Below are 22097 nucleotides of genomic sequence, written 5' to 3'. Positions count from 1 at the left end.
ACCCTATCCACACCCCACCCCCTGACAGCCCCCCGGGACCCCACCTCCTATCCAACCCCCCTGTTACCCATCCCCTGACTGCTCTGACCCTATCCACACACACGCTCCCCGACAGGTCCCCCCGGGACTCCCACACCTATCCAACCGCCCCTTGCTCCCTGTCCCCTCACTGCCCCCCTGGGAACTCCTGCCCCTTATCCAACCCCCGCCCCCTTACCATGCAGCTCAGAGCAGCAGGAGCTCGCAGCCCCGCCAGAGGCAGCCGCACGCGTGGTGGCATGGCTGCGGGGGAAAGGGAGACAGCAGGGGAGGGGCCACAGGCTAGCCTCCCCGGCCAGGAGCTCAAGGGCTGGGCGGGACAGTCCCGCGGGCCATAGTTTGCCCACCTCTGCTCTAACATCACAGCAGCAGCCCCAGAGCCCAAACTTTCTAAACCACTGCCCGCCGGTGGCAGGTTAGACACATAGCATTTGTCCCCATTTCGCTGGGTGTTTTCACCTTAAAGGTTGCTTTTCAGAGATGGACAGCCCCTCCGTTACGGGCCTGGGCTTAACACCTCTGCAAATCAGGCCGCAAACTCCCCTCAAATAAAGAAATCGGATCCCTGTCACATGCAGCAAATTCTTAGCCTACGTTCTCCTCCCAGATCTGCAAAGGGAAGCTAATCTGGTTCTGTATCTGGTTCTACGATTCCACATACAAAGGGGGTAAAGGCAATTGTGATGTGGACACATGTCCACCGAGAACTGGACTGAGACCACTGTCGAACAACAGTCAGATGGTAACAACTTTCAGTCACTACTCGAGTCTGGTCTGAACCAATGGTGTTAGTCCTGCTTTGAGCAGGGGATTGGACTAGATGACCTTCTGAGGTCTCTTCCAACCCTCATCTTCTATGATTCTATGATAATACGCCGAAGTCCAGATATGGTTCTGAACCCTGCGGCTTGCTGCTGTCTCTAGTCATTATCTGATCTGAAACATAGGGAGTGACCCATAATGGTGAAAGGCATTGTTGCCATTATCCATCACCTGATTCCTTCCCCTGCTTCTGGTGCTTGATCTCCGGAAGGCTGTGAACATTAAAGACCCACATTAATACTCCCCTGCCTTTTTCTCCCTGTATAAACTGTCTAAGGTATGTCTCCATGAGCATGGAGAGCTCTGAGCAAAGGCAGCTCACCATTTTCCCTTTAACCAGTTTGCTTTTCTTGATTTCCTTTTCTGGAATAAAACCTGCACATCAAGTTCATTTCAGCCGGAAACACCACAAGTAAAACACCATCAGCCCCTAGAGACGGGCCCAGATCCCACCTCTGTCTAGCACCCCCTTGTGGGGTAGTTTGGGGTGGTAGTGGAGCTTTGACTCTTCACTCAGAGATGGGTAAGCCGCAAGGGAACTGCAGCCTACAACAGCAAATAGTATTCTTGGAGGAAAGATGTACGATCAGTGCTTAATTTGTAATGAAAGAGGCTCAAGCAATTATGTGCCAGGCCTCAAGCAATTATTTTACATTCATAATGAATGCAGCCAGCCCAGTGGTGCCAGGGCTCTGAACTGCCACGCCTAGCAGTGCCAGACTCAGCCCTGGCACAAATGAAGCAGTGTGCACGATAAATGGCTTAGAATTTCACTCCGACCAAGTGATGATGGGAGGGGCTGGAAGGGATTCCACTCTGGCAAATAGCGTGGGCTTGCTCAGGTGAGCAGAGGCGGCCATGTGCTGTGGTGGGGAAATGCAAACACACACACACGTGCACCCCCCACCCCCCCAGAACATTATTGCTTCAGTACACAGCAGCTTTGAACCACTCTGCTCAGCAGGGTGAATTTCAACACCGACAGGTGTGTTTTTATATAAATCAAAATAAATAACCAAAAGAAACATCTCCCATTGCCGGCTTCGATTTTTGTTCTCTCTGTTCAAACACGAAGGGTGAGCTCTGCAGGCTGACAAGAAAGCTCCCTTTACCCAGAAAAAGCTGATGTGTCCAAATGTCTATGTGGGAGGCAAATGTCCACCCTAGATTGTCCCACCCAGCAAGGGAAGCAACTGCACAATGACAGCTGGGAAATGGAAGTGTGCTGGCCTGGGTTGAAATCCACACACAATTGGAACATGCCATGTTGCCAGCGTTTTACTGGCAGTTTTACACAGCCCTTGGCTGTGTCTTCACTGACAGAAAGGTGTGCGTCTTGTACAGTACAATAACTAAGGCTAAGATTTAGTCAGGGGTCTTTATAGTAAAAGTCATGGACAGGTCACAGGTCATGAATATTTGTTTATTGCTCATGGCATGTCCGTGACTTTTACTATAAAGACCCCTGACTAAATCTTAGCAGCTCCGTGGCACCATTGCACTGGGGGAACCTTGGAGGTCGACAGCTGCCTCTGCTTGGCAGTGGGGGCTGACTGCACCTGGCCAGCCATTGCTGAGGCTCCTGGGGCCAGCTGCTTGGATGGCCCTCGGGTCAGCCACACCGGCTACTGCAGAAGTCCCAGAAAGTCACTGAATCCATGACTTCCCCGACCTCCATGACAGAGGTCATGCAGCCTGAACAATAACTAACCCGAGATCCTTATCTCAGTGTAAAATTCTAAGTGGAGACAAGGCACTTGTAGTGTTACCATGAGGTAGCTAGGCAAGACTAGCACCATAACCCTTCCTGGGGTCGATCTCACTTTGCTTACCTCATGGTAAAACTACAGTGCCTTGTTTTTCCAGCGGGATAGCTAACGTGCATTAGATACCCCATGATAAGAACCCACCTCTTTCTGTGAGTGAAGACCTAGCCCTAGGCAGGACAAACGGTAGCAGAAAGCACTATGCATGGGTGGTAATGCATAAGCAGCATAAATCTTGGGTCTGACAAACACTTGTCCTTGTTTTCCTCCTGGATGGAGCTCCCTAGATCCAGGCCAGCCACAGGGTCGCTATCCCAGTCAGTTCCTTGGCATATAACGCACATGCTGATATCCCTGGAATTTAAAGATTGGATCGCTCTCTTGCTGCAAGCTGCCACCTTTCCCCCGTGTCTCAGCTTCAAAAGTCTCGCCTACTAGTGAGGCCAGGGATGGTGGGTCTTCTTCCGAGCACACAGTGAGGCTGTCGCTGTCGCTTGCGATGCCCTCGTCCTCTGCGAGCTTTAAAGTCTGAAAGCAAACAAGCTGCCCCTCAAGAGGGAAGCCGTCGGAGTCCTGGCTGACTTCTAGTGCGACACACACTATTGGGTCAGGATAAGGATGCCACTGATGGTTGGTGTTATGGGGATGTCTCCTTTGCAGGCTTTGCTCATAAGCAGGAGGCTTCCCATTCAGCCCCTCTGTCAACACAGTCATCTGAAGGAAGGTGTCTTCTTGGCAGACAAGCTCCCCATGTCCATTAGTAGCTGGATATCGGGCTTCAATGAGAGAGAAGTCTCCCAAGGAGGAACTCTCAGAAAAGAAGGATTTCTCACTGTCTTGGAACCCAGAGGTGTCCTCCTTGGCCGAGCCCCTTCTCCAAACAGGCTGAGAGAACCCTAACCCTGCTAGGTCAGACACAGATCCTCCCTCAAGGTGGGAGCCGCCCAGTTCAGAACCCGATTGGGTCCCTTGGTGACTCGTGCTGGCTACTTGGCAGTTGGGAGCTCTCTTCAGGAACCGAGGCATTTCAGTGTAGGGTCTGAAACTGCTGCTGTCATCCTCCTCCTCTTCCTCCCAGAGTGAGGGGAGAGAAGCATTTAGTGATACGTTGTTCCTCACTGAAGGACCACTCCTTCTCCCTCCCAATTCTGGCTTCTCCATGCAGGCTAGGAGGTCTTCCTCAAAGAACTCCTTTTCGCTGGGCTCCTTCTCAAGGATTGTCCCAGGAGCCCTGAAATGGGAGAAGTCCTAGCAGGAAGGGAAATGAGATTGGCAGGTTAAAGGGGGTTTTCATTTTGACAGATACTTTTTAAAGCAATTGTAGTGGGCATGGGAAGTGCCAGAGAGCCTGGAGAATGGCTCTTATTGTGGGACTGTACAGCACAATGGGGTCCAGTCCCAACTGACTTCAGTTGGGGTGACCAGACATCCTGTTTTTAAAGGGACAGTCCCGTATTTAAGCTCTCCTGCAGGTGTCCCGACTTCTTCTTAAAAACAGACAAATTGTCCCATATTTTCTGTCTCCCCTGCATCAATACGGTGGTCTTGCTGCTGGCCAGATCCCTGCTCGCCAGCCACCCGCCCACCAGTGATGAAGGGGTGGGTGTCCAGTGGCGGACGATGGGGGTGGGTGTGCAAGGCTGCTGGGAGGGCAAAGATACAGCGCGTGGGGCTGGCCGCTCCCCCTGATGGTTCATCAGTGCAGCCCCTACTGTGTGCCAGTTCTCGGCCAGCAGGGCCCCGCCACCCTGTCCTGTTTCTGGCTGGTGCTGGCTGCGCGCTGCGGTGGCTGGTGCGTGCTGGCAGGCGCCAGGCGATGGCCAGTTACGTGTCGCCTCTGCTGCCCACCCATTGGCCCTTTACATGCTCCCCACTCACTGTCCTCTCCCTGCTTTGCCCCTTCCCCCCCTTCATATCTCCGCCAACGGGTCGCATCCTGCTCCCAGCGCTGTGTGGAGAACCCCTGGTCGGAGAGCTCAGCTCACCAACAGCGCTGGCATGGGAAGCCTCTCCGCCCCTCAGCTAAGCTCTGAAGTGGCGGGACTGGGGGAGGGGGGGGGGGGGAGAAGTAATTTCCAGCCTGTTCACGACCGAACCTGCAGGCTCCACAGCAGCCCTCAGGGCAGAGGCGTAGCACCTTCTTCAGCACCCCACCCCCGGGTCTTGCCCCCAGGAAGCGTAGGGCTGCTCCATCCCCTAGGAATCCTCCCCTGCCGAGCCACCTCTCTGGCCGGGTTCACTGAAGCCCCTGCAGGCAGGTTCCCTGGGCCCTGGTGCACAATGCAGCCTTAGGGCTTAACCTCTTCCTGCCTGCGCTATAGCCCGAGGTGGTTGGCTTATGTGGGTGACCAGCAGTAGCCTGGAGGTGTTAGCTGCCTTTTGACACTGTGCAGGCAGAAAGGAACAAGCTGCTTCCAGCCACACTGGGGGTGGGGGGAGGAGAGGAGATGAGCTCTGCAAAGACATGGGCCAGGTCATCCCTCCCCCCCCCCCACCTCCCCTGCGGCTGGAAGCCGCTCCTGTCCCTTCCATACCTCTAATAATTTTTGTTGCCCTTTTCTGAACCATTTCCAATTCCAATATATCTTTTTTGAGATGAAGCGACCACATCTGCACGCAGTATTCAAGATCTGGCCATACCAGGGATTTATATAGAGGCAAGATGATATTTTCTGTCCTATTACCTATCCCTTTCCTAACCCTTGTGTGCTACCGCTCTACAAATACACTGAAGTATGTGTTATCTGATCTCAATTCTGGACCCAATCCTGAGAAGTGCAGGGGAAATCGGGAAGAGTTGCAGGAACACAGCAGCTTCCAGGATTGGCCCAATAATGCAGTGTTTCCATACCAAAGCTTGAGGCCTCTTCACTCTCTTGGCAGCTTGTTTACATAGGATGGACGGAGCAGCAGCGCAAAGGAAAAGCAGGACAAACAATGGGACTGCAATGGTGACTAGGAACTTCCAGTCCACGGCTGCAAGAGAGAAAGCCAAGAAATAGTTCTGTTGGTGTGGACATGTTCTACAAGTACTACTAGCTTCTTACAGCTAGGGTGACCAGACGTCCTGTTTTTATAGGAGCAAAGAGTCCTGTGGCGCCTTATAGACTAACAGACAGTTTGCTGCTTTTTCAGATCCAGACTAACATGGCTACCCCTTTGATACTTGTTTTTATAGGGACAGTCCCGTTTTTTGGGACTTTTTCTTACCTAGGCGCCTATTACCTCCCACCCCCTTTCCCGTTTTTTCACAGGTGCTATCTGGTCACCCTACTTACAGAGGACTTCTCATCCGTTGATCTCAAACCTGAGTGTCATTCTCCTCATTTGACAACAGCCTAGACAAGGAAGTGATTTGGCCAGCAACAGAACTCAGGTCCGCCCACATCCAGACCAGCATCCTGTCTAAAGCTGGTGAAAACCTAATTGGTTTTTTTACAGAAAACGTTGCTGAAAATGGGGGGGGGGGGAAGAACCCCTTTAATCTAAGTTCTCCATGGACAATTTACATTTTCAGGGGAAATTTAAATACCAAAAATTCTGGGCTGAAAAACCAAGTTATTTTGGCCAAAATATTTTGGTTTATGGCCAAAGTCTTTCAGTTTTTCGGACATTTTGGTTTTTGACAAAAATTTTCACAGAAAGAAGACACTTTTTTGCAAAACCAGCCTCTTTCCTGGACCCAATTCTCTGTCAAAAACCTATTTGGATGGAAAAATTTCCTCCCAGCCCTGCTCCTTCCCACCGATCCCTTGCTCCCTCCCAGCAGGGCTGTACCTTTGGACTTGAACAGCACGCACACCGGCTTGGAGAACTCGCTGTGTTTTAGTTTGATTACTTGGAAAGAAGCCCTGGCACTCAGACAGTAATTGCCGCTGATCTCCCGAGTGTTGATTGTTATCTTGTCCCACTTCATGTTGTCGCAGTACTGAATCTGCTGAGACACAAGGAAAACGGAGGGTTGGAGACAGTTGGGGTTCTCTGTTCAGACCTGGATCCTTTAGACTCTGGAGGGACCTTTGAGATATGTCTCTCCTCTTCCGTGTGTGTAGATGTTAGCCAGGCAAGAACCACGTATTACTCCACAGACGCCTGGTCTGGCACTGGTATTTCTCATTTGACTATTTCAGTCTTCTAGGCCTTGGCTGCACTGGGGGCAGGGCCGGCGCAACCCATTAGGCAACCTAGGTGGTTGCCTAGGGCGCTGCGATTTGGGAGTGGCGACCACGGTGGTATTTCCGCAGCAGGACCTTCCGCCGCCTCTGTGGGGGGGCGGCATTTCGGAGCGGGACCTTTCGCCGCCTAAGGCGGCAGAAAAGCTGGCAGCGCTCCTGACTGGGGGGCTAATTTGCACTGAGTGTTTTGCACACTAACTGGTGCATGTGAGACGGCATGCTCTCTGACTGTGTACACAACATCAGCTGTTCTCTGATTCAATACCTATCAGCGCGTCTCACGCTTTGGACTTTGTGTAGAGGACGTAGGCAGCGTTCTGGACAGGTATCCCATGAGGCTTTGCTTCTTAGCAGGACTCTATGTATCCTGGGACTTTTGTCTCTGTGCATTGTGGGATATATAGTGGAAAGAACTGGAATCTTGGATATGGGGGGGTCAAACAACTATTCCCATGATTCCCAGTTCCCAAAAACCCAGATCCAACCCGCTCCCCTCCCCAGAACTTTAGAGATATTTGGATCAAGATCCAAGCTTTGCATCTCCAGTACGTATCTATGCCTAATCCAATGAAGCACTGGTCTTCTGACCTTGTCTTCAGTTCCGGCTTCCCAGAAGTCCAGGTCATACTTCAGATCGATAAAGGTGCTCTCCACACAGGAAGCCAGGGGGAAAGCGGCACCCACATTGATTGTACTTTCCGACACGCTCACTTCTAGTGCCGGGGGAGCCAGTTCCACTGTAATTGAGTGCCCAGATGTTAGAGCAGCACTCGCATAGATCCCAGTATGCAGCCAAAAGCCAGCCACCCAAACAGGCCACGTACAAAGTAACCCGGGACACTAAGTTTTTGTGAAGCTCAGGCTCTTTCTTAGATGGATACCAAGAGTTCAAAGCCAGTACTCAGGCCCGCCGACAGCATGTCTGGGTCCCAGGGCAGAACAGTCAATGGGCCCCCATGTATGCACAAGCTGAACCTGCTCAGACGCAGTCTGCTCGACATTTGGGCGGTGCTGCGCCCGCGCTGGCTGGTGGCCAGCGAGTTTCCAGCTGCGCTGCGGGGCGCACTCTTCTGGCACAGCCAGGGCTTCCACATGCCCACCCGGTTGGGTTGCCAACTGGCTAATCGCGCAAACCCAAAGACCCTTGCCTTACCCCCTATCCCTGCCCCTTCCTCTGGGAGGGAATTTGGGTGTGGGAGGGGATGCAGGGTCGGACTCTGGGAGGGAGTTTGGACGCGGGAGGGGGGTGCGGGCTTTTGGAGGGAGTTTGGTGCGGGATCTAGGCTGGGGCAAGGGGTTGGGGTACAGGAGCGGGTCAGGGGTCAGCGCTTACCTTGGGCAGCTCCCAAAAGCGACTGGCACACCCCTCTGGCAGTGGCTCCTAAGCGAGGGGCCTAGGGGGTCTCTGCGCGCCGCTGTCCACAGGCACTGCCCCGCAGCTCCCATTGGTCACAGTTCCCAGCCAATGGGAGCTGTGGAGACAGCACTCGGGGTGGGAGCAGCGCGTGGAGACGCCCCTCCCCAGAGGCCGCAGGGACGTGCCAGCTGCTTCCGGAGCAGTGCAGAGTGAGCGCAGGCAGGAAGCCTGCTTTAGCCCTGCTGTGCTGCCGGCGGCGGCCCCCAGGCCCTTTTAAATCGCCCCGGCCCCTGGACAGTTGCCCCCTTTACCCCCATCAGTGGGCCTGCCAGTGCTTTAAGCATCTGACTTGGCGGTAGCGGAAGCCACGATCTCAATGAACATGTTGGATAACAAAGGACAAAGAGCCCAGGATCAGAAACTCCACAACTGGCAGTGTCCTGCCCCCAGGGGAGGTTGTTGAGACTCAGCTCTCTGCATAGGGCCTACAGCTGTAGTGTGGGTCTGTTCTATTCAGGTTCTTATGCCGTGCCCATCACCATGGTATCTGAGCACCTTACGAAATCTTACAAGTGTGGAGGAGAGGAGAGAGAAACTCCAAACTCTTCTAGCGCTGTGGGAGCATCACACAAACATTCTCTCTGGAAAGGCCGTTCAGCCATAGCAGAGACTAACAATAACGTACCATCAAAATGATATTCCATGAATCCCGACTCCACCCAGGGGGACTGGCGCCCTGCCAACAGGGCTTTGACACGGGCGCTGAATTTGTTGTATGGGTCTTTCACACAAGTCAGATTGCAGGTGGTTTGGGAAATGTTTCTGCAGTGTTGGACCTTTTTCCACCGCTTTACTTGAGTCCATCTGAAAGAAGAAACAAAACCAACACAGTGTTGAACATCTAGTGCTTCTTCGGGCTAGCAGGGGTGGCGTTTTGCAGAACTGGCACCAAACGTGGCTGCGGGCTTACGGCAGAGCTCTCCCCACATTTGCCTCTTTCCAGGGATTGGCCCTGGTAAAGGGACAGAGCCCAAATTCTAATTATTTAAATGGCCCCAAAGATTTACATTCTGCTTTACAGCAACAGAATGAAAGGAAGGATTGCCCAGTGGTTAGGGTGCAAACCTGGAACTCGGGCAACCATGGATCAAATCCCCTTTTCTGACTCAGATTTCCCGGGTGACCTTGGGGAAATCACACATGGCATGTCTCTACAGGACTAAGCAGTGCTTCACCGTCTACACTACTATTTACTCCTTTGCTGGGGGGTGTGCTTGGTCTGTACTCCACACACCACGATATGCGTAGACACAGCCTTAGTGTCCGTGCCTCAGTTTCCTTGTAATAGCACTGCCCTGCCTTGCAGGGATGTCAGGATGAGCCGCACATTAAACACGGTCAGGCACTCATATATTACAGCGATGGGGGCCAGGTAGAAGGAATGAGACTCAGTCTCTTCCCTTAAAAGCTTTACATCGCCAGGCCAAGATTTTCAAATGTGACTTGGAATTTTAGGCACCTGTGGGGTTTTTGGGGTGCCCTACTTGAGCTGCCTTAAAAGGTCCTGATTTCCAGGGGGATGGTCCTCTGCAACGCCTGAGGATTAGGCCCCTTGAAAGTGTCTCACACTGGGGCCCGCAAGTCACTTTTGAAACTCTTAGCTTAAGCTGATTGGGCCTGCTCCAGGCCCGTGGAGGCCAGTGGAAAGGCTCCCATTGACATCCCTGTGGGATGGATCAGGATCTGCAAGTCCTCCCATTGTGGGCTGCACAAGCAGGCCCTGGGGAAGGAGAGGCCAACACAGGCAGGAGGAGAGGCAGCCCAGGGGAGGGAAGGCTGGTGGAGGATCAAAGGCAGGGGAGGTTTGAAGCAGTGGGTTTTGAAGGAGAGATAAGGAAGAGAGAGATTGTGCTTGGTAGATGAGAACAAGGGGCCAGATTCTCCACTCCGCTGCACCAGCTTCCTGCTGGTGAAACGCCATGTCTCCAGTTATACGGTCATCAATGGACAGACTCCTACTGACTTGGCTCAGGCCCCAAAGGAACCAGGCCCATGTGGACGGACACCACCTGGAGAGGGAGGCAAAGCCGGAAGCAGGGGCCAGCTGAAGGGAGCAGCAAGGAGAGAGACCCTCTAGGGAGAGGTGAAAGAGGAAGGCAGAGGTTGGGGCAGGTGAGATTAAGGAACTTGAAACTGCAGTGGTAAGAGACAGGAAGCCAGATAGGGACCACAGGGATGTGCTCAGAATGGCAGGGGAGAAAGGGAATTGTAGCAGGCAGGCTGCGTGGGGTGCAGTAGGAGGGTCCCCAGAACAGCACAGAGAGCAAACACAGCCCTGCTGGCCTGGGCAGCGCCAGAGAGTCCTTTTAACCAGGCTCTAAGCTGCCTGCACCCCAGCTCCCCTCAGTGCTCTACACAGGGTTGCCAACTTTCTAATCACACAAAACAGAACACCCTGGCCCCACCCCCTGCCCCACCTGTTCCCTGAGGCCCCACCCCTGCCCCTTCTCTTAGACCCCACCCTCGCTCACTCCATCCCCCCTCCCTCTCTCTCCCCCACCCTCTCTCCCCACCCTCACTCACTTGCTCATTTTCACCAGGCTGGGGCAGGGGGTTGGGGTGTGGGAGGAGGTATGGGCTCTGGGCTGGGGGTGCGGGCTCTGGGGTGGGGCCAGGAATGAGGGGTTTGGGGTGTAGGAGGCGGCTCCGGGCTGGGGCTGAGGGGTTTGGAGTTTGGGAGGGGGCTCTGGGCTGGGGCAGGGGGTTGGGGTGAGGGAGGGGGTACAGGCTCTGGGCTGGGAGTGCAGGCTCTGGGGTGGGGCCAGAAATGAGTAGTTCAGAGTGTGGGAGGGGGCTCGGGGCTGCGGAAGGGGTTGGGGTGTGTGTGGGGGATGTGAGGGCTCTGGCTGGGGGTGTGGGCTCTGGGCTGGGGCCAGGGATGAGGGGTTTGGGGTGCATGAGGGGGCTCTGGGCTGGGGCAGGGGGTTGGGACGCAGGAGGGAGTGGGAGATGCAGGCTCCAGGAGGGCATTTGGGTGCAGGAGGGGGCTCAGGGCTGGGGCAGAGGGTTGGGGTGAGGGAGCTGGGAGAGGGTTCGGGGTGTTGGCTCCAGGTGGCGCTTACCTCAGGTGGCTTCTGGGAAGCTGCCAGCATGTTCCTCGGCTCCTAGGTGGAGGCGCAGCCAGGTGGCTCTGTGCGCTGCCTCGCCCTCAGGCATCACCTCCGCAGCTCCCATTGGCTGCGGTTCCCAGTCAATGGGAGCTGCAGAGCCCGCACTCATGGCACAGGCAACACGCAGAGCCCCCCCTGGCAGCGCCTCCACTTAGGGTCTGCAGGGACATGTCTCTGCTTCTGGAGAGCTGCACGGAGTCAGGTAGGGAGCCTACCAGCCCCGCACCAACGGGACTTTTAATGGCTTGGTCAGCGGTGCTGACCGGAGCCGCCAGGTTCCCTTTTCGACTGGGTGTTCCAGTTGAAAACCAGACATCCGGCAATCCTAGCTCTACAAGGAATGGCCCTGGAGCTCATCAGTTTGTTTGCGGGCCTGGTCCATCCAGCAAAAAAAGCTATGAACAGACCCCACTAATAGAACCGCCACCCACAGTTCTCCCCGCACCCCATCCATCATGGGAACAAGCCCCAGGCGCTCCTAGTCACTTTCCCTTGCGGGATACCCACTTTCGGTATCTCACAGTATACAGCACATCTGGTGGGGACCCCTCGCCGGGGAGCCACGTCAAAGCCATGCCGAAATCCTTCGACAGCAGCGTCACGTTGCGAGGGGGGGACAGTCGCACGGTGGGCTGCCCCAGAGCTACAGAGCCTGGAAAGGAAGGAAATAAGAAGGAAAAGCTATTTGAATGCTCCAGGCTTGATTCTGGGGCTGGGACGGGTTTGGGCGCTCATGGGAGAACAGCACGTGTGAGGACCTACTGCTCTCTGACACCTTCCTGCACCGCTCCCGATGGGCGTGATTCACTCCGGCCCTGGGGGGTGTTTGGAGCATGTTGTGATTTGCCCATTTTCCTGCCTCTCAGGCTTTGTCCTTCAAGCGCAAGAACCAGCTCGGTGCGTCTGAGTCCAGCCTCAGTGAGGTTGTAGGCTGCCCACGCTTTTCTCAACCCCCAAAAGCAGCTTGGGGTTCAGATCCAGCTCTGGGGAAAGGACTGGATCAGTTCTTACCCTGGTCCCCACTTAGTCCGGACTTCGGACTAAGGTACGCAAATTCAGCTACGTTAATAACGTAGCTGAATTCGAAGTACCTTAGTCCGAACTTACCGCGGTCCAGACGCGGCCGGAAGTCTCCCCCCGTCGACGCCGCGTACTCCTCTCGGCGAGCTGGAGTACCGGCGCCGACTGTGAGCACTTCCGGGATCGATCCGGGATCGATTTATCGCGTCTTAACCAGACGCGATAAATCGATCCCAGAACATCGATGGCGTGCCGCCGGACCAGCCGGTAAGTGTTTACATGCTCTGGTTTGACGGTGCTGCCTTCAGTTCCTACGGTAATTCCTCAGGGTACATCTACACTACAGCGGGGAGTCGATTTAAGATACGCAAATTCAGCTACGTGAATAGCGTAGCTGAATTCGACGTATTGCAGCCGACTTACCCCGTTGTGAGGACGGCGGCAAAATCGACTTCTGCCGCTTTTTGTCGGCGGCGCTTACTACCACCTCCGCTGGTGGAGTTAGAGCGCCGATTCGGGGATCGATTGTCGCGTCCAGACAGGACGCGATAAATCGATCCCTGAGAGGTCGATTTCTACCCGCCGATTCAGGCGGGTAGTATAGACCAGACCTCAGACAACTGTTTCAACTCCGATTTTTTTAAACAGATTGCTCCAAAAATTCCAGATTTCCGAGTGCGAAGCAGGCCACGGCCCTGCCAGTCCTGCACACCAGGCACCTGGGGTTTTCAGGACAGAACCAATTTCTAGCGATCCCTGCTCCTTCAGCAAGATGCTTTTCAGGGTAGGTCCACATCTGAGGTGGGGGTGTGATGCCCAGCTCATGTAAATGTACCTGCACTAGCTCTGCGTGAGCTAGCGCCTAACAATAGCAGCATGTCCACAGCAGCACTGGCAGCGGCTCGGACTAGCCATCCCGAGAACAATCCCACCTGACCCCCCGGGCCTGTGCCCCCACGGACACACTGCTAGTTTTAGGCACTACTCGAGCACAGCTAGTGTCGGTATATCTCCATGAACAGGGAATCCCCCCTCCCATTTCAAATGTGGGCGCACCTGAGAGGAAAACCTTTCATTTGACATTTATCCACCCCAGAGCCTTACATTTCACTCCTGTTTACATGGCCGAGGCCCCGTCCACAGAGACTTTGATTGCTTTGGCAAAGACAAAGCAGAAAGCATTTGCTATGCTTGGACTATGCCCTTAACATGAGCAAAGCAGCACAAAGATTTCCATACCGTACCTAGAATCTGCTGTAAGGAAGACAGAGCTACCAGGATTCCGATTCTCCCGGCAGACATGCTGAAGCCGAGACTTGTAATGTGTTTCTTTTCTTATGACCACTTTCGTTATCCAGTTTCCTGTAATAAGTTGCGTTGCCAGTCAGCCACCCACAGGAGAACACAGGAACCACTCCCTGAGATAAAGGCAGCCTCGCACATCAGCTGCAATCCACTATAGTTTGAATATAGGACACTTGTGTGTAAGGGCACGGAGCTCCCGGTTTAATGACTGCTGTAATAAAAGAAAACAACTCTCAATCTTTAATGATAAATACGCTCTAGCCTTCCCTTCCAAAGTGCTTTACAAATACTTCTGCTTCCAACTAACCATCTCATGTCGGGAAGTATTCTTAGATCCATCCATAGATTTCAGGGGCAAAAGAGATCATTATGATTACCTAGCCTGTGTGTCTAGTAGCAGACCAAAGCATTTCATCCAGTCATTCCTGTGTTGAGCCTATATCTTTGGGTTCAGCATATTTTTAGAAGACATTATTATGCTCATTTTACAGATGGGGAAACTGAGTCACGGATATGTGGAAAGTGACCTGCCAAAGTCACACTGAATCAGTGGCAGAGCTGGGACTAGACTCCAGGTCTACATCCAGTCACACCCCTGGGTGCTTTCTCACAGAGACCGTAGGTTTCTCCTTTGTGTATTGAGAACTGTTAATGCTCCAGGCTGACCCAGTGCGCCCCCTTGCCAGTGAGTGTGGTGTTGCAGGTGAGCCCTGACTTGATTTTTCCCTCACCAGCATTTCAACAAGTCCAGACAGACTGATAGATGATTGTGGAGTGTTTCATCGATTAACAAAAAATGCAATGCAGAACATAAACAAAACTTTTACGCCAGCATCTCCACATCCCCAGCATCTCTGCTAGTGCAGATGCTCTAAGCTGATGAGAGAAATGTTGAAATCTCAAAATCCTCTTCAAAAGGGAATGAGCTTTCTGCACCAAGCTCTGCCCAGAGGCTGGTTCACTCACTGCCTGCCTGCATTGCGCAGTGGAACCTTCACTTGCAGGAGAACCAAAGCATGGGAGCAGGGTATGGGCGGCAATTGTTTTGTTCCTGTCATTGGCCCAGGGGCATCCCATCATCCCCCTTTCCCGGGCACATTCCCGGCCACTCTCCGGAGATGCTGAAGTCCTGGGCACCAACAACTCTTTCGGATGCCTCAGAACTCAGTGAGGGATCTACTGTGTCTGTTAATGAGGCTGGAGGGTGGGGGCTAGGTCTGCGAGGCTCCCCTGTGGTGGTGAACAAGACAGCTGGGGAGAGACAGGCACACAGGAGGTGTGAGCAGTGCACACAGAGACAGCAAATGCACATGTGTGTGCTAGGGCTGTCTGCACACATGTGCCTGGAATGAAAGGCTGACACGCAGTGTTGTTGGTAGCCAGGTGATCTTTATCCCTAGGCCCCAGTCATCTGACATGGTTCAGGGTTATAACAGGTTAATATCCCCATCCATGGCAGAGGTCAGAGAGCGTTCATTGATTACAGTGCTGAAAGAGGGTGACTCACCAGGGGGAAGGTAGAGGAAGTTTCCAGACCTGGAATGGGGTTGCATAGGAAGGCGAGTAGCAATTTCTGACTCTTTCCCCCACTGCAGCACAGTGGGAAGCAGCATCTAGAGCAAACACCTCACTTCAGGTCTTCCTAAGAGCCCTGGAGGAAGGTCGTTATAAAAGAGAACAAAAACATGCAATTTTTAGCAAGAGTTAGCAGACCCCGACCTCCATGCCTGTGTGTCCCTGTAGAACATCGGGGTGAACTCCTCACTTTACAGAAGTCAATGGCAAAACTCCCTTTGACTTCAACAGGGTCAAGGTTTCAGCCCCCCAAAACTAACTAAACCACAGCAAAGAAAGAAGCTAACATGGCAGGTCAGTACCACCAGGTGGTGCTGCCTAGCAAGCAAAACCCATGGGATAGTTAGCATATGGAGTGCAGGAGGAGACAGGCACTGATCTGGGATAGGATTGATACTCACTTAGAAACTTGAAATGTGCTTTATTAAAACTCCCTCACCTCCGGTATCCTCCAGTGCCCTGTTCTGTATTGGCTTGCACCCAGATTTTCAAAGGTGTCCACTAACTTTGGGCATCCAACATGGGACCCTTACAGCTGAATTCTGCTCGCATGCCCAGAGTTCAGTGGGGCTGTGCAGGGTCCAGATCAGGGCATTGCCCGAGCCAGAACCTTAAACAGTGTGTAAAATCCAGGTTGTCCCTCAGCATCATATAGCATGTAGGGCACTGGCCTGGAAGTCGGGAGAGCTGGGTGCTTTTCCCAGCTCTGCCCTTGATCTATCTGTGTCTCTTTCCCCTCTGTTTTGTCTATCTAGATTGTAAGCGCTTTGGGGCAGGGACTGACTCTCACTCTGTTTTATAGCACCAACCGCAATGGGGCTTTGATCTGAGCCAGTGCCTTTAAGCACTACCGTAATCACAATAATAGCTGGGACTCTCTAAGTTTCACCATCTTCTGACTTTGTAGGCGCAACCAGTGATTCAGCCCTTACTTGACTACCCCTTCCCTCACATGAGCAGTCCTCCTGAAAGCCATGGGATTAGCCCTGTCAGGAAGGCACAATGCAGCGAAAGTAAGTGGGGGGCAGCATCAGGCCTTCAGTTACTACTCAGGCAAACTCACGTTGGTTCCAGTGGGCCCCCTGCTTGAGTGATACTGAGTGACGACCAGGGGCTTTGGCCCAGTCAGTGCAGGAGTCATCTTCACAGCCGAGCCTGGAGGATCCCACGTGATCCCAATGCCCTGCCAGCTGGGGACCCTCGCTGACAGACAGCGGGGATTTCTGGTATGAGCGTCGCCATGGGGACCAGAGCCATTTCCATGCTCCCGGGTCATGGAATAAAGGCGAAAGCCAGGTGACCTCTGGGCCAGGATTTGGGTGCAGGGAAAAGTGAGGAAGAATAAGAACCCTCCAACCTACAAACACACACAAAGGAGGCACTTCCCTGTGGGATTAGGGATGGGCTGATGGGTCTGAGTCTGACATTCCAGCTTGGACGCTTTGCTTCTCAAAGCTACCTTAACTGCTAATTACCTGGAAACAAATGCCAGGTCAAGCATCCAGCACCAGAGGTAGCTAAGCTGAAAGGAAGCAGAGATGAGCTGGCTGGGGCAGTCAGAGCCTGCCACTATGACCACGCCTGCCTCTATCTGCAGGAGATCAAGAGCAATTGAGAGCACCTGTGAATGATGGATGGTAGCACCCGCTATGCACTGGGGCAGGGTGGGGACAGCACCGGTTTAATGAACTCTTCCTGCTTAGACAACGGAAAATTGTGATTTTCACAAGCAAGACTAATGAATAATATTAATAAAGGCTGATGTTGGTCTCTACCAGAGTCATTCCAGCTGCTAATGTCTTTTTATTTTTATTTTTGTTGCTCATTTACAGATCACTGACATTTTTCATTAGGAACATTTTTTTTTAATTGAAAACGGCGTTTTTTTGTCAAGACATTTTTTGCAATTGATTTTGGGGGTTTTCTCCCCTAAATTTCCCACGGTTTTTTTCAGTGAAACATGGACAAAATTTTGAGTTTTGACGACCAAAAAGTTTTCCGTTTTCTATCAAAGCACTGGAAAACTTCAGTGGAAAACATTTTTTGAAGATTTTTTTGTTTGTTTCTTTCAAAATTTCTTGGAATCCCTGCCCTGATCTCCCATTTTCCTATTGGCTCTCATTACCTGGGGTAGGATAACGTCATGCTGGATTGAAGAATATCTCAGGCAGGGGGTGTCAAGTGACCAAGCTGTCTCACATACACAGACATTGAAAATCTTGGGGCTTGTCTACATTTGAAATGCTACAGTGGTACCGTGCGTCCGCATAGATGCAACCCATGCTGATGGGAGGGGTTCGCCTGCCAGCATAGGTAATCCCAGGGCAGGCGTAACCTTTTGTGGGCCTCCATGTAGTCATCATGGCCCCCTTCCAAGCCTGGGCCTGGTGCGACAGCACCATTGGTGCATTGTAAATCCGGTACTGGGTAATCCGCCTCCCCAAGAGGTGGTAGCTATGTTGACGGAAGAATTCTTCCATTGACCTAGCACTGTCTACACCAGGCATTAGTTTGTCAGGGGGTGTGGATTTTTCACACGCCTGAGAGACCCAACTATGCTGATGTAAATTTCCAGTGTTGCCCAGCCTTTAGTCAAACGCAGTGAGACTTCCTGGTAGCTCTCACCGGATGTTTTGACAATGTTCTTAAAGGGATGCTGTCCAGTAAAAATCATGTTTAAAAACATATCTTACCTCTAGCCCATAAAGCTTAGGTTAATGATTGACTCCAAGCCCTTTGGTTATTCAAACGGAAAGCCATTTAAACATCCCAGTGGCTCTTTGCCATTTGGGCTGTTTGTTTACTTTTGCAATTTACCAAAGGGCCTGATCCAGCAGGATATCTTTACCGAGTAATCACCCCAGCTGAGATATAGAGGCCCTATTGTGCTAGGGGCTGTATGTACGCAGAGTAAGAGACAATCCCTTCCCCTGTATCTTTACCCCCCAGTGACCTCCCTTCGTGGGTGCCCAGTTTCTCCAGCATTCAAAAATCATGGGTCAGCCCCTCTCCCCCACCCACAACATCAGGGGATTAGTGTAAAAGTCATGGGTTCTTCCTTGTTGCCTGCTGGGTTCTGAGCCCTTCGGGTCAGACCTAGGTCACATTTTCAGGCTTTTCTCCAGAAGCGTGAGAGCTAGAGACTTGAAAAGCTGCGATTCCCACCTGCTCACCTGACTCCTGCAGCTGGGGCTTTAAGAAAGCCACCAAATATCATGAGACTTGGGATCAAATCATGAGAGTCGGGCAACACTGGGTCCCTCTGGTGGCTTCTCTTCAACTCCACATCTGATGTGACCTCGTCCTCGACTTCCAGGCTCCACACAGACTGTGCCGCTGACATCTTCTCTCCTGCTAGTCCCCGCTCGCACCCCTCTGTGCTTCCCTCCGTGGCGCCTCTATCCCTCTCCAGCAACTCAGTGCTTTCTCCCTTGCTGGGAACGACTGCCTGGATCGCAGATGTTATGCAGCCTCTCTTTCCTCCTTCAGATGTTTCCTCAGAGCCAACCCCACCTGTGCACCCAATTAACTAGCCTAACGTGTGTGGCGAGCAATCCCCTGACCTGACAGTGTGAAGCGCTCCCCAACCTCTTGTCATCTCGCCCGTGCCCTAGGTCCTCTAACCTAGATTGTAAGATCCTCGGGGCAGGGACGGGTCCCACTGATTTCTCTGTTAAGCACGACACATATTTCCAGGGCGGGGCTAGCAGCTCCTATGCTCCCTACCCAGGAGCATCTAAGCAAAGGGAACAGCCTCAGTATGAGTGGGATTCTCATCACTCCCAATGTCTTATCACAATGCAATTTTGGGTCTGATCTAAGGCACTTCATGACCTGCCTTGCTGTTGTATCTAAGAGCCTCACAGTGTATTTATGCCCTGTGAGGGAGGGCAGTGCTACTATCCCCATTGTACAGAAGGGAAACCGAGGCACATAATGGCTAAGGGACTGGCCCAAGGTCACATGGGAAGATTGTGGCAGAGCAGGGAATTGAACCCAGCTCTCCCAAATCCTCAGCTAGTGCCCTAACCACCTCTCTGAGCCTGCAGCCCCTGAAGTGTCTTAGCTGGAGCTGGTTGAAAAACTGGGATGGGACACGGGTGTTCCATTTGAGATTTTTCCTTCAAAAATGTTCATGGGAAAATTAGAAATGTAATGAAAAAAATCAGTCTGGTTTTGGTTTGAATAGAAGATATTCATTTTGAATTTCAAAAACCAAAATTAAATGAAAAAGGCAATTCAAAATGGTTTCACGTCAAAATTTCCCATAGACAAATTTCACTAAAACAACATTTTTCACATGGAAACACATCATTTTTCAAGGCCACCCTGGTTTCTGGCCAGCAGCTCTGATCTCACTTCCTTTGCAACCTTCCGAGCCTCTCCCCATGTGTGTGATGCTGGGTGGAAGGGCGCTCTGGAGTTGGGCTGGGAAGATCCCTCTCTGATTCCAACCATGTTTGGCTCCATTTCCACTTCCACAGCAGCCTCCTTCCTCCCACATACCGGTTTGTACAGTGCAGTCACCTTCTGTGGGATGAGTCACACGATAAAGGGAGCAGACATGGGCACCATACCATACGGCCCTTGCACGTTAAGGTCCAGGAATAGCAGTGCATTTCATAAGCAGTGATCACCCTAGGGAGCATCTGTTCCTGTTGCTTTGACCTCTTGGGGAAGACACGTACTCCAAGAGAAGCAGATCAATCAAAGTGACAAGCACAGGCTGAAACCTCTGAGGTGCTCATGGGTCAAACGTGCTGTAACAGCTTCACGCAGAGCCCCAAGTCTGATCCTGGCACTCTGTGATGTGGCAAGTGGACTTGTCCTTGGTTCCCCAGCTGGACGAGCTTGAACTTTCCCACCCTATTACTGGGAAGTCCTGGGGTGGTTCTCTTGAAAGAGCTTGCAGTGGAGTGTTTAACCTGTAGCCTGTGGGACTGGGTCTTTTGTGACTTAGTATGGTATATTCGCTCTCTGGCTGTCTAGGTTCTTATATTGCCCCAGCACTGTGGAATTTGAATACTCTGGCTTCCACTGTCTCCAGTATCTTGGTTTCTAGTTGCTCTGCAAAGTCTTTCAAAGAATTCATGAAGGCACAGGAGAAGAGAAGAGCTGAGGAGGGACATGATAACAGTCTTCGAATATGTCAAAGGTTGTCATAAAGAGGATCACTTGTTCTCCGTGTCCACCAAGGATAGGACGGGAAGTAATGGGCTTAATTGGCTACAAGGGCGATTAGAAAAACCGTTGTATCTGTAAGGACAGTTAAGCACTGGACGAGATTACCTGGAGATTCCATAACCTCCCTGTTGTCTGAGGTTTTAAGAACAGGTTGGACAAGCACCTGTCAGGAATGGTCTAGGGATACTTAATCCTGCCCCACGGTGGGGGGCTGGACTAGATGACCTCTTGAAGTCCCTTTACATTGCTATGGTTCTCTGATCACCTCTCATCCCAAACGAAGGCCAAGTGGCTGCATTCCATGCTAACGGAAGTTCCAGGCTCTTTGCAAGGCATTGTATGGACCAACTCCAGCCCCAGTGGGAGTCCTGCATGCACAGATCCTCTTAGGTGCCACTTTAACCTCTCTCCTGGGTGATGGTGTTGGTGAGACACGTTACTGTAAGGGGAAAGGACCACCCCTGTGTAAACCAATGAGCTGTCTGTGGCAGCAGAGAATTGCCTGCATGGGCACCCACTGCTGTTTGATCTGGGAGATGGAAATAGGCAGAGATTTTTACCTGACTAACTCACTTCAGCAAAAAGAACCTGCCACTCCTGGGAAGTGCAAGATGCAATCAGTCACTGAGAAGCTGCACCTCACCCAAGACAAATCTGGCTCAGTTGGCCAAGACTGTATATTTTACAACACTGCTGTAAGCCCATGACTAGAGAAAAGCAATGCCCTAAACAATCCAACGCCGGCACATGTTTGTCAGGTCTCAGAAGGGCTGATTACACCTTGCCGGGCCTGTGTTTTTCCACCAGTGAGGTAGCAAGTGAGAGTCAACACCAGAAACAGAAGTTGTGTTTTCCATCTTTGCTGTTCTTGTCTTTCCCCTTTTGTGTTTGTCTTGTTTTATCTTCTTAGGAACCAGGATCGGACCTTAACAATGACAGCAACAACAACCACCAGCCCATCTCAACTAACTTCTCTTGTCCCCAAAAGGCCAAAATTACCATCTTTAATATCCTCTAAGAGACAGTCAGACACGGGTTTTTTCCCTTCTAAAAACTCCCCAGCAAAACGGAAAGGGAACAAGTATTGTAACTAAAATGAAAGCCCTACTTCACACTATATGTTTCAAAGGCTTTAACTGTTATCCCTTCTTGACCGTATCTTTAATAAAAGGTTCAAAGGATTTTTAATGGTGTGTTTGCCGAGGACCTAAGCAGGCTGAGATCTCTGTATTCCAACCCCTGAACCTTGTTTAAAACTGTTTAACGTTGGACATTTTCATGGGGATGTTATCAGCGACAACTCTTTGGGCCCATAGAGTCCATCTAAATGAACACAGAGTGGACGGCACTGAGAAAAGACCAAACCCTTTGCTTGACAGAGGGTTCAAAAGAACTTTTAAGACCTTGCTCCAAATCGGAAATGCGTTGAGTGCTGGCTGTGTTCAGCTCAACAGCAGTCACTCTAAGGTGGAGATAACACTATAGCTGAGCGGGAGGGAAGCCAAGTATCTCATGTACCTTACATTGAAACAACATCACGGGAAGGGGAGTCAGCGGCACAGGTGGACACGAGTCAAAGCCAGGGTGAGAGCGCCGGGTAGTGCCAGCTGGAGTTTCAAGAGCCCACATGAAGGCAGTGTGGTATCGGATCCTCTTGCAAGCATCAATGGCCGTTTTTACTCCC

General features: G+C 52.0%; 1 protein-coding gene across 3 annotated transcripts; it reads right to left on the bottom strand.

Annotated features, from left to right (window-relative positions):
• Positions 1-1827: 1827 nt before the first annotated feature.
• On the bottom strand, positions 1828-13744 carry IFNLR1 (interferon lambda receptor 1). Of its 3 annotated transcripts, XR_010594603.1 has the most exons (8): positions 13594-13744; positions 11837-11981; positions 8845-9023; positions 7391-7539; positions 6405-6561; positions 5479-5603; positions 2346-3875; positions 1828-2238 (listed from the first exon to the last, which is right to left on the bottom strand). XR_010594603.1 is itself a non-coding variant. In XM_005302212.4 (7 exons), exons 1-7 carry the CDS (start codon positions 13649-13651, stop codon positions 2946-2948), a joined length of 1743 nt encoding a protein of 580 aa, XP_005302269.2. In that variant the 5' UTR covers positions 13652-13744; the 3' UTR covers positions 1828-2945. The 3 variants fall into 3 exon arrangements, 2 of the variants coding, with proteins under 2 accessions (XP_005302269.2, XP_023963394.2); XM_005302212.4 differs by having other exon boundaries at positions 1828-3875; XM_024107626.3 differs by lacking the exon at positions 1828-2238 and having other exon boundaries at positions 2812-3875; positions 6405-6564.
• Between the last annotated feature and the right edge of the window lie 8353 nt (positions 13745-22097).

The sequence above is a fragment of the Chrysemys picta genome, chromosome 23 (genome assembly GCF_011386835.1).
Source record: "Chrysemys picta bellii isolate R12L10 chromosome 23, ASM1138683v2, whole genome shotgun sequence".
Taxonomy (NCBI): domain Eukaryota; kingdom Metazoa; phylum Chordata; order Testudines; family Emydidae; genus Chrysemys; species Chrysemys picta.
Note: the sequence above shows the minus strand (reverse complement) of the source record. Positions and strands in the feature narration are given on the sequence as shown.

Bases quoted from the DNA above. Each gene is read 5' to 3' on its own strand.
- IFNLR1 (XM_024107626.3), bottom strand. From the start codon at position 13,651: ATGTCTGCCGGGAGAATCGGAATCCTGGTAGCTCTGTCTTCCTTACAG. The intron at 9,024-11,836 runs GTGGGTATCCCG...TTCTTCTTTCAG, and splicing joins TATACTGTGAGATACCGAAA to ATGGACTCAAGTAAAGCGGT. The intron at 7,540-8,844 runs GTACGTTATTGT...ACTCAATTACAG, and splicing joins CATGGAATATCATTTTGATG to TGGAACTGGCTCCCCCGGCA.